This window comes from Dermacentor variabilis, chromosome 8, assembly GCF_050947875.1.
Source record: "Dermacentor variabilis isolate Ectoservices chromosome 8, ASM5094787v1, whole genome shotgun sequence".
NCBI lineage: Eukaryota > Metazoa > Arthropoda > Arachnida > Ixodida > Ixodidae > Dermacentor > Dermacentor variabilis.
The window spans coordinates 4,954,907-4,967,168 of record NC_134575.1 but is presented as its reverse complement, the minus strand read 5'-3'; the positions used below and the strand labels follow the sequence as shown (position 1 = coordinate 4,967,168).

The 12,262-nt window shown below is 45.9% G+C and overlaps 1 protein-coding gene across 1 annotated transcript; it reads right to left on the bottom strand.

Moving 5' to 3' along the window:
• Positions 1-434: 434 nt before the first annotated feature.
• On the bottom strand, positions 435-1,487 carry LOC142590857 (uncharacterized). Its single transcript, XM_075703256.1, has one exon. The coding sequence runs from the start codon at positions 1,452-1,454 to the stop codon at positions 486-488; it is 969 nt and encodes a 322-aa protein (XP_075559371.1). The 5' UTR covers positions 1,455-1,487; the 3' UTR covers positions 435-485.
• Positions 1,488-12,262: the final 10,775 nt, after the last annotated feature.

Genomic DNA, 12,262 nt, shown 5'->3' with positions numbered 1-12,262 from the left:
CAAGAAATTCTAAAAAAGTAGCCTGTGATCCAGAAGGCGGCCTATATACAACGGCAAGTATGGTACCAGCACACTTTAACATGAGACATTCAAAGTGTTGATTGATTATACAAAACTCTTCTATGGTGACATAATTTAGGTAGTTCATTATATAAATAGCCACACCTCCCCCTCTCTTATCCCTCCTTGAAATTGATACGCATTTGTATCCTGGAAACTGTATAACATCATAATCGTTGGTGAACCAAGTTTCAGTGAAAGCTAAAATTTCAAATTTATGGTCTAATTCATTTAGGAAGATTTCCACAGAATCCTGTTTCTTCCGAAGGTTGTGAGCATTGAGATGGAATAAGGAAATTCTTTTTTCTCGTAGGTGCTTTGAATGTTTGAACGAATCAGCATCATGATAAGAATATGTGAACGGGACTGTCATTTTCAAGGGTGTCAGTTATATCAGTTACTGCGATGCGCGTACCGCCCGTTTCTCAACGTATCTTGTCCAGATCGTTTGTCGTCCTAATCCTGATAGCTCGGCTGCGGGGGCCGCGACGGACAAACATTTTTCCATTCTTTAGCCAGGCAAACACATACTCCTTTTCTTTCGCCATTTTCTTCATTTTCCAGAAGAGCGCCTTGTTTTGTGCTGTCAGGTTTTCATTGAAGAAAATTTTAGATTTCGTTTCCTTTAGTTGTCCTTTTTTTGCAAGCCATGCGTCTCTAGTTGAACGGGATACGAAGCGAACAAGAACAGATGCAACCTTCTTAGCACTGTCCCCGACCTCAATGTCATTGATAGACCGTGAGGGCAATCGATGAACAGCCTCAACATCTGCCTCGGAAAGGGGTGGAAGTTCGACATCAGTGGCCAAGACATTAAGCTTTTCCAGCAAGTTTTCATTATCATGATAGGGAAGCCCAACTATTTCTAAATTTTGACGTCTGCTGTACTGCTCTAGTTCGTTAACTTGTTGCCTTAATTCCTGGTTTTCTTGTTCTGTTACCCGAGCCTCGAGTTTTTCCACTCGCTTTCCGAGGGCAGACATGTCTGCATCCTGCTGTTTTATTTTTGACAGAACTTCGTCGTATTTTGTGGCCATTTCTTGCATAAACTGCTCAATACCATCCACAGTGGCCTTTATCTCACCTAGTGTATCTATTTTTGACTTAATCTTAAGTACTTCTGTGAGCACGAGACGAATATCCGCAATTTCACTTGCAAGATTTGCTTCCGGTTCCTCGCTTGTTTTCTTACCGCTCTGGTTGCTTCGAGCCTTAGCTGTTTTACATGTTGGGCATTTCCATGCCTTTTTTGCACTTTCTGTCTTCTTTTTGTATGCGGCTTCATTTACCCCTGAACATGTGCCAATGTGATACACAAAATGACATTCCAAGCACGTTAGGAACACTGCATCCTCACAAAGCTCTTCGTTGCATGTAAGACATGTGTTAGTCATTTTTTCGATCGTCACAGACCGAACAGTCAGCAGCAGCGGCTACCAGAAAAAAAATAAAAATAAATAAACTGCAAAAAAAAATGCAGAAGACCAACCTGCAATTTAGGGCGAAGTTTTTAGGGTCCGGATAGCAGCTCCTGCGGTGCCGCTGCTGCTGAATGCTTGTGAAGCAAGAAAGGGGACGCCAAAGACTTGAAAAATTATAGACCGGTCAGTTTACTATCCGTTGCCTACAAAGTATTTACTAAGGCAATCGCAAATAGAATCAGGAACACCATAGATTTCTGTCAACCAAAGGACCAGGCAGGATTCTGTAAAGGCTACTCAACAATAGACCATACTCACACTATCAATAAGGTGATAGAGAAATGTGCGGAATATAACCAACCCTTATATATAGTTTTCATTGATTACGCAAAAGTGTTTGATCGAGCCGAAACCTCAGCAGTCATGGAGGCATTACGGAATCAGGGTGTAGACGTGCCATATGTAAAAATACTGAAAAATATGTATAGCGGCTCCACAGCCACCATATTCCTCCATAAATAAAACAACAAAATTCCAATAAAGAAAGGCGTCAGGCAGGGAGATACGATCTCTCCAATGCTATTCACAGCGTGTTTACAAGAGGTATTCAGAGACCTGGATCCGGAAGAATTGAGGATAAGAGTTAATGGAGAATACCTTAGTAACTTGCGATTCGCTGATGATATTGCCTTGTTTAGTAACTCAGGGAACCAATTGCAATCCACGCTCACTGACCTGGGGAGGCAAAGCAGAAGGGTGGGTCTAGAAATTAATCGGCATAAAACTAAAGTAATGTTTAACAGTCTCGGAAGAGAACAGCAGTTTAGGATTGGTAGCGAGGCACTGGAAGTGGCAAGGGAATACATCTACTTAGGGCAGGTAGTGACCGCGGATCCGGACCATGAGACTGGAATAATCATAAGAATAAGAATGGGCTGGGGTGCGTTCGGCATGTATTCTCAGATAATGAACAGCAGGTTGTTATTATCCCTCAAGAGAAAAGTGTATAACAGCTGTCTATTACCAGTACACACGTATGGGGCAAAAACCTGGATCTTACAAAAAGGATCCTGCTTAAATTGAAGACGACGCAACGAGCTATGGAAAGAATGATGGATGTAACGTTAAGAGATAAGAAGAGAGCAGATTAGGTGAGGGAACAAACGCGAGTTAATGACATCTTAGTTGAAATCAAGGAAAAGAATGGGCATGCGCAGGGCATGTAATGGGGAGGGAAGATAACCGATGGTCATTAAGGGTTACGGACTGGATTCCAAGGGAAGCGAAGCGTAGCAGGGGGCGGTAGGAAGTTGGGTGGGCGCATGAGATTAAGAAGTTTGCAGGGACAACATGGCCGCAATTAGCTCATGACCGGGGTAGTTGGAGAAGTATGGGTGAGGGCTTTCCCTGCAGTGGGCGTAACCCGACTGGTGGTGGTGGTGGTGGTGGCGGTGGCGGTGATGATGATGATGATGATGATGATGATGATGATGATGATGATGATGAAATGCAGAAACGCTCGCGTTTCGTGCGTTGGGTGAACGTCAAAGAAGCTTATGAAGGTAAAAATAGATCGGGGGTCCCCGACTATGGTGTGCCTCATAATCAGGTCGTGGTTCTGTAAAGTGAAATTTTGTTAACGGTGAAAAGCTTGACCGTAAGATGTCTTTAATCAGGACGTGGTTCTGTCAAGTGAAATTTTTTTAACGGTGAAAAGCTTCACCGTAAGATGTCTTTATACGCAGAAGTTTATAAAAGAAAGTAGGAGAAGAAGTTTACGCAGTGCACAACCGTGCACATTTCATAGGAGTGCTCTATGAGGCTTACCGACTACGCGCCCGGTGATCACACTGCTTACAGGGAAACCGTCGCATCAAAAGCAGCTGGTGCCTGTTCCTGGGTGCACACGTGTTCCTCTTGCCGTTCGCCGTCGGTATGGTACTAACCATCCTCGGAGTGATCACGGGGTTCACGCTGCAGCGCTGCGCATGCGACGTGGTGGCCGACCCGACAACGCCTGCCTTCAAGGACGTGATCAGGTGCATTTGTGTCTGCGGAGCAGAACGGAGCGCACGGCGAGCCTGCATGCCTTGTGGCTTCTTCTCCTCGTCTCTTGTTGCATTCACTGTTGTCAAAAACCCTCTTGGTACCAGCGTGATGAGCGGGACAGGCGTTCCATTCTTCTGGAAGATGAAAGCCTATTGACAGAAGCACCGTGGGCGGCAGATTTTGCTTTAGCCGACAGCGGATCACACTGCGATACACTTATGATTCATAATGGAACTTTTATGTATTAGCGCCTATTGCCTGTTTACTTTTCGTCAGGCGTACACTGATAAGATTCGCGTACCTCATTCGTCTGTCTCACTTAAGATATTGTACCACAGTGATGCAGCAGTGATGTAACAATAGCCACTGGTGAGGCTGATGCCTGAAATCAGGTGCATCGATTGATATCAGGAGAGTCCAATGAAGAACCGAAGAAATGATGTTAGTATCGCAGGTTTCCGGATCACGCTTTATCCTCCTGAGACCCCGCTATGGGGATTTGTCCAATATATTGGACATTCAGATATGAGACAGTACTCCTGTGACAAGGCTTTCATCCTCATAAAACCACACTGTACAACTTATTGGACACCTGCTTGCGCCATCTATGCAGCATTGATGAAAATACATCGTTCAAATACAGTTCCACAATGGCGGCATTAAGCGGCGCGGCGTTTTACGGCAGCTGCCGGAGAAGTAAGCACTGTTTCTCGTATTTCTACCTGCTTTTAGGGCATATCTTTGATTTTATATTAAAGTTGATACAACAGCGTACGCGCAGAATACAAAATTTTAACTATTCGCGCGCTTACCTTTTTTTACTCTTCCTTTGATTTCGCGTGTCCATTACGTTGGACGCTAGGACTCAACCCGGTTATTTTGACCGCGCTTTTTCAATGGCCTTGTTATGAACAGTAGGCGAGTACTGATGGCGTTTAGCAGCTTGCGGACGAAATTGCGTCTCTTTTTTTCTTCGGGGGACCGGCCTCGCGTGTCTTATGAATTAATCCAATAACGTTTCTTTTTTCAATCCATGGCTTCGATCCGCAAGACACCTACTGTCGCAGATGGTCTCGTAAGGCAAAAAATATCAATATCCCTCTACCAGATATTGTTTGCATGTACAACTTCAACATGGGCGTTGTTGACAAGGCAGACCGAATGATAAGTTACTACAGGATAAAAGCAGGCGTGAACAAGTGGACAATCAGAGCCATCTTTCACCTCTGCGACATTGCCCTCAACAACTCCTGGGTGCAGAACACGCGGGACATATGCTCCGTAAAGAAACAGCGGAAATAAATACTCAAATATATGCAGTTCCACCAATCTGTTGCTGAGACTCTCGTGGCTCAAGGGAAGAAGCAGGATGAAACGGAGAGTGAGAACGAAGCCGAGTTACATCCGCCATCAAAGCAGGCTCGGCTGTCTCCTCGAGAACCGCAAGAAAAGAGCACTACCCACTACTCAATACTGGCAGACACTGCAAACACTGCCCGTTGCAGACTACAGGGCTGCGACATGAAAACAAAGTTCTTTTGCGCCAAATGTCGGCACTTCTTCTGCATCACCAAGGACAAACAGGTGTTTTGAAATTGCCCACGGGAAGTGAACACAAGAGCGAAATTTCTTTTTTGAGCAGAGGAATGCTCTTTTTATGTACTTTATTGAATACTTTGCCTTTTGAGTTGTTAAAATATTTTTGCACATGAGTTTTGCGTAATATCCGCGGTATGTCATTACGTGCGCCCTGGGTAAAGAAAGACCGGGTAGCATCCCAGTGTCCAATATATTGGACATCGCGCTGAGCTTAAATTATCACGGCTATTGAAAAAACATTTAACACTTTTCACCTTCATAACCATCCTGATTTATTCTGAAAGTTTGGTAAAAATCTGTGCACCCAAATGCATCCCGGGTCTCAGGAGGTTATGTTGTGTATTTAAACGGCCGTCATACTAAGCGAGTTGATCTTTCCTGCGGTAGACGAGGCGAGTCTCGCGTGTAGTAACCGCAGTATAATTCCCCTTGCCCTAGATTGCCTTCCACCATGCACATTTTGTACCCCCCTTCGTTGTGTGCTCTTTACTTATGTAAAGTTCGCCCCCCACGTGTGTTGGATATGTCTCGATATGTTCCTAGAGAAGACAAGTGGAGCTTAGGGAAGCAAGAACCTGGATTTACTCAGGATCCGTAATGTACTGTGCGAAATGTACACCGCAAGATGCGCAATAAATGAGAGGCACAAGAGGAAAGAGGGCCATACAGCGCTCTTTACGTGCAGCGGGAGCAATGTGGTTGAGCAAGCTTGCGAGTGATGGTTAGTACGTCAACTTGCCTTATAACTCCGTGCTCGTGGATTCTAACGGCGAATTGGGCTAGTTGGTGAAGTTCCACCTTGTCTTGCGCTGGCGCGAGGAAAGGACGAACGAGGACGAACACAAGCGTACGAGACGGAACAGGTGAAGCGCATACTAGCACCTCAGAGTGGATATAGTTAGCGCGCCACCTGTTCATCCTCATGCGTTTACGTTCGACCTCGTTGAAGTTGCTTCCTCACGCCAGCGCAAGAAAAGACTTCTAGTGGTCTTACGGCTTTGCAAATTGACCATATTCAACAAATATTGCGTTGTAAATGCCAATACTTGCAGCGAGTGTGCCTGTCCAACGAGTCTTATTGCAGTCTTCGTTTAGCAAAACTTGGTCGGTGAATAAAGTCAGATGACGCATAGTATATGACGTCACAAGAGCGTCTAAAGCTAGAAACATGAAGGCCAGACAAATCCCTGTACTAACCATCACTGCCATAGTAACTGAACCATCGCAGCGCCGGATTTCCTGTAGAATAATTTTAGTAGAAAACTCTATGTATCGATCGAGTAAAGCACCAGGATTTGCAGTGGTAAAAAAAAATTAAGGAAGAAGTCAGAGAGACGAGAAAGAACCTAGACCAACGTTTTCCAAAGTTTGTTGCTGGGCTAGTCGGTATATGCTTAGGAGCTGAATACTGGTAAGCTCAATTTTCAGACTGGACACAAGATATACATATAGACACATAGCGCTTGTCCTGTGCCTATGTGTCTATCTTCTGTCCCGTCTGGGAATCGCGCTTACCAGTATTCAGTTCCTAAGTAAGTACAAACGTTTTTGTTGTCTTTTTTTTACGGCTGGAAATCATGGTGGCACTACTTAACTGCGGGACTAATAATGATTGCATTATGATTCTGATGTTTTGAAGACAAAAAATATAGAACTACAAGAAACGTCTCAAGAAAAAGAGCCCGTTTTCTGGCGCTGTTATTTGCCCTGTAACATCATGGGCCAACAGCAAACTGTCCTGAACTATAACCGTTAGCGGAATTTGTCGTCCTAGAGTTTCGCACAGAGTGAAATGTACCAACGGTGTTGTATGTACTCCCTTTGCTCTGATCATTTTTTTTTTGTCTCAGGCTCAGCGTTCAATGCTTGCTTATCTGTATAACAAGTATCGGCGCTTCTTCTGCGAGACAATCGTCCACTCTATGCTGAAGGCTTTATGATAAAGCGCGCACACAGCTCTCTATAAACAAGTAACCGAATAAATAGGTGAAACTTCAGCGCTCAACGTCGGCCCAGGTTCGGGATGAAAGTTGCGCGGGAGTGGGAAATCGTCAACGGCACCCGGCAGGCCCTGTCTCACGTCAGCGCGGACACGGTGCAGGACATCTTCAAGCGCTTCGTGAGGTGCCGCGAGCAGCCGCTCAGTCTGTACAAGCTGCTCGGGGACCAGCTGATGCGCAACATCTCCGGGTACGCGCTCGCCGCGAGAAACTTCGCAGTGTCTACGAAGTGTAATTCGTTGACATTCTTAGGATACTTCACGCACGTATGTATGTATGTATGTATGTATGTATGTATGTATGTATGTATGTATGTATGTATGTATGTATGTATGTATGTATGTATGTATGTATGTATGTATGTATGTATGTATGTATGTATGTATGTATGTATGTATGCATGCATGCATGTATGTATGTATGTATGTATGTATGTATGTATGTATGTATGTATGTATGTATGTATGTATGTATGTATGTATGTATAGTTTTATCTTTAGCTGCACCAAAATTTTAAAAAGTACCTGTGGCAGATAGCGCACTTCTAACCCTTGAACGCTAAATTAGTCGGTGAGGCGGGCATTACCTCTACGAGAAAGCAAAGTGCGCAATTGAGTAATTAACTTCATTAAACTAATTATCTTTTTATTAATTCCTTTAAAGCACATCCCATACGATCGCGAAAGAGGAGTCTTGGTGCAATAAAAGCGTCGTACATAATTCTTTCTAACTGTGTCAATATACGTTGTGTAGCTATATGGATTCAGGACCCGTCTTGGTTGCTCAGTGGCTTTGGTCTTGGGCTGCTGAGCACGAGGTCGCGGGATCAAATCCCGGCCACAGCGGCTGCATTTCGATGGGGGCGAAATGCGAAAACACCCGTGTGTTTAGCTGCACGTTAAAGAGCTCCAGGTGGTCGAAATTTCCGGAGTCCTCCACTACGGCGTGCCTCATAATCAGAAAGTGGTTTTGGCACATAAAAACCCGTAATTTTTTTTATATTGATTCAGTGCTCAACGCACTACCCATGGCAGTCATGGTGAGATGGGTTGTGCGGAATTTCTTTAGTGGCTTGCCGTATTTTATAGTAAGAAAGCACGATAGTTCATGTTTACAATATATTTCATGCAGCCAGGAGCATAAAGAACAGTCGGGCGTCCGCTATGTTATTCAACTTGAACTGTATACGGAGCATCACAGCGACGCCGACAGCAAAGAATTTACCGACGATTACGATACTCCTTAATGCGAAGTTTGAGTGCAGCTTTCTCATGTTGGAACTTCATTCTGGCCTCTTTGCCGACAATCCGCTCAATTGAAATGAATTCGAAAATTTGTTGGAGAAGATTAAGAGTTGCAGACACGCTTAAAGTAGGCAGCGACCTTTGCGGTACTTCCTAATGTGAAATTTGAGCGCAGCTCTTTACATGGGGTAGGACTGCCTCTCTAATCGGGAGATCGCGAGAGGCGCGCGATTCACAGCAACCGCCGCAGACAGACCTCCACTCATGCAGCGCTTTGTCTCCACACAGACGACGCGCGCTATACTCTGTCGCCATCTCGTAGCCGTCGTTGCCGCAAAGCTCTTCCTGCTCCACGCTACCCTTCTCACATTTTCGCCATACCCTCCTCCTCCGTTTCTGCCTCGTGATTCTGAAACCCCTTAAACTTCGTAAAGTAGTGACAGTCTCCTCCTTCGCCTTCCCTCCTCGTTTCTCCTCTCTTTCACGCTCCCTCCTCGACCATGGCGCCGCCTATAGTGCTCGACCGTAGCAACGGCGCCAACATGCGCTCCTCGCCACTCCGTAGACGCTTCTCGAGCAAAAATGGCGCTGATGCATGGTGCCAGGCCCCACGTGATGCTGTCAGGCCAAAGCGACGCGGCGTCGGCCTCGGCCAGAGCGCGCGAGGAGGAGGCGACATTTTTCAAAGCATGGCACTACTTTACGAAGTTTAAGGGGCTTTACGGCATTCTGCTGCACCCTCCTCCTCACGCTGTCTTCGCTATCACCGTATTTAATCTGCCACTGCTATCCGCATTCGCTTTCATCCTTCCCTGTGTTCGTTCGCACGGTATACGAGGGACAACGCCGACACTCCCTGCAGGAATGGTTGCCAAGAGCTACGCTACAAAATTCCCCTGGAGTGGCCATATAGTTGCTGTCGCAATAAAACAAAAATAGACGTTTCGTAGGCCCCTACATAGCGCCTGAATGGTGCTGACGCTAGAAAGCGAGTTAACAGTGACACGTCCAAGGAAGTAGCAAAAAAAAAAGTGAAGGCATACGGCGGCTGCTGCAGCGCAAGTGACAGTAAAGCCATGTGGTAGTTGTGAGTTCAAATCTATTTGCGGTGCGCTGTGTTGCATCCTATTTCATTGTCGTTTATTTGTTTTGCTGACGAAGATCTTGAAAAAGGACCCCGCATATTTTCGTAAGCTAATACCGTAGTCGCTGCGAACACTCCTTATCTACAGTGAATATTGACCATCCTTCGGCATGGTTACCTAGCTTAAATCGAAACCTTTAGTTTCACTAATCGGTCGTGCGCAGGGCAAAATTAAGCGGAAACTTTTTTTAGGGCGCCTATTAGGACTTTCAGACTGACTCCAACCAAATAACTGAATTTTATTAGCCCGACGTTTCGGAGCCCATTCGGCTCCTTCTTCAGGGGTTATTCTTCGGGAGTGGCGGTGTGCAGCTTTTAAAGGCTCTTTTGTAAAGAAAATGAGGGGAGAGTACGGAAGGTGGGCAGACACTTCACAGACGGGGAGGGGAGGGGAGGAACAAAAGGATAAGACGGCTGCCGTGGTGCTGGGCGGCTGGGATGATTGGTGCTGGGGGAGCTTGACCCGCGAGAGTCCCGCTGAAGGGAGGGGGGGGGGGAGGAGGTTACGGGGCAGCGCCGACGTTTTGGCGTTGGTGAAATCTGGCTGGGCGTCTTTTTCTTCTTTTCGTCATGTCGCCAAGGCCATGTATATACACCGAGGGTAGGTTGCCCTTCACGCGGTTTATTCACGCTCCCGTATTCTGAATGTGCCATGATTCCAGTAGTAGTCTTTATCGCGAGTTCGTCTCTGTTTGAAGGATTTGGGTTTCCTGGAAAGCAATTTCGTGGTCGGCGTCTTCAGAGTGTTCGGCGACGGTGCTGCGTATATGTTGAATGTTCTAACGTCGTTCTCGTGTTGTCTGATTCTTTCTTTTAGATTTTTGGTTTCCCCGATGTACGACGCCATACAGTCGGCACAGCTGATTTTGTATACGACGCCTTGAGCCTTTTTTTTTGGTGGACAATCTTTTGGTTTAGGAAGGAGGATATTGAAAGCGTTTATGGGTTTGTGCGCGACTTTGAGGCCTTCTTTTTTTAACATTCGGCTGAGCGCTTCCCTGGTACCTCTGACGTACGGGAAGGACACTCGTTTCTGGGGTTGAGGAGTGGTCAACGGCTGAAGATCCCGCAGTTTGTTTCTTCTCTGTCGGGTTGTTTGTCGGGTTGTTTTTCGAATGAAGTCATCTGTGTAGCCATTCGTTTTAAGTTCGTTGATAACCGTTCTCTCTTCTTTCTTTTGATCCGATTCCGATGAGGAATTAGTTTCGGCTCTTTTGAATAAAAAATTTACAGCAGACGCCTTGTGGTATACCGGATGGTCGGATTGGAAGTGAAGGTAGCGGCCCGTGTGGGTTGGTTTTCAGTATACTGAGAAGCTTAAAATGCCATCTGTTCGTGTAACTTTTACATCTCAGAATGGGAGCGATCCGTTCTGTTCCTGCTCATATGTGAACTGTATATCCGGGTATATGGAGTTTAAGTGTCTGCAGGTGTTCGACTTGCCCCGTCTTCACCGTGCAGAAGCAATCATCCACGTACCTGAGGAAGACTTTTGGTTTCGGGGAAAAAATAGTACTTAGAGCTCTCTCCTTGATATTCTCCATAGTCAAGTTAGCCATGGCCATGGAAATTGAGGCCTCCATAGGAGTTGCTTAAGATGTCTGTAATAGCTGCCTCGGAAGGTTAAGTAGGTGTTGTACAGGCACAGTTCGAGAAGGTGGCAGATCTCGTCCACACTCAAGGGGGTTCTCTCGCTGAGCGTATCGTCGCGTTCCAGGGCATCTCTGTTTGCGGAAATAGCTAATTTAATGGCTACTCTGGTGAACAGAGAGACCACATCAAAAGAGACCAGACATTCATCATCTTCGATACGTACTTTTGATGTGAGTTTGCCGAAATTCTTGGAGTCGCGCACGTGGGATGCTGTCCTTCCGGTGAGTGGTGATATAATCTGGTGCAAGTAAGTGGATAGTGATCGCAGAGGAAAACACGGAAAGTCTACGATTGGTCGGAAGGGGATTCCGGGTTTATGGAGCTTTGGCAAGCCGTAGAAAGCTGGGGCGGATCCGTTCCTACACATTAATGTTTGGTAGAGATTTCAAGAATTTGCATGGCTGCGGAATATTTCAACCAGCGTCATAGTATTCGGCACCGATAGGGTTCTCGTAGTGGGGTCCTTCTTTAGTTTCTCGTAGTCTTGGCTGCCAAGTAGGGCGGACGCCTTTTCCTCGTAGTCCTGTATGTTCAAAACAACGGTTGAGTTCCCCTTGTCCGCCGGTAGGATTACAATGCTTGTATCTCCTTTCAGTGTTCTCACTGCGCTTGTTTCGTCGGAAGATAAGTTGCGTTCTCTTCTGCGGTTGTTATTGGACCTTATTATTCTGATTGCTTTCAGTCTGACCTGTTCCCGCACTTTGGGGTCCAGTTGCTGGATGCCGCTCTCAAGGGCGGCGATCATCTTGGTGGGGTGTGGGTTATCTGTGGTAACGTTGAATTTGTTACCTTTTGCCAGGATTGAAGTTTCTTCGGTCGTAAGCTTCATCGATGATAAATTGGTTACGGTGTGTTTGTTTAACCATCCTGATTTCTCGATTTCATTGATTAGGGAAGAGAATTCCTTCTTCTGCGTTTCCCTGTGTTTAATTTTCTCTGAGGACGCGACGGCTTACGCAAACGAATCAATTGAAGAAAAGCATGGTTTCGCTAAAGTCAGACGTCTTGTTTTGGGAAACCCTGCCGCAGGCAGCAGTGCAATGTTCTAGTAACATGACGTCTTGGTTTACAAATAGTATAGGCTTTACCATT

Coding starts and splice junctions, on each gene's coding strand:
- LOC142590857 (XM_075703256.1), bottom strand. CDS start 1,454: ATGACTAACACATGTCTTACATGCAACGAAGAGCTTTGTGAGGATGCA.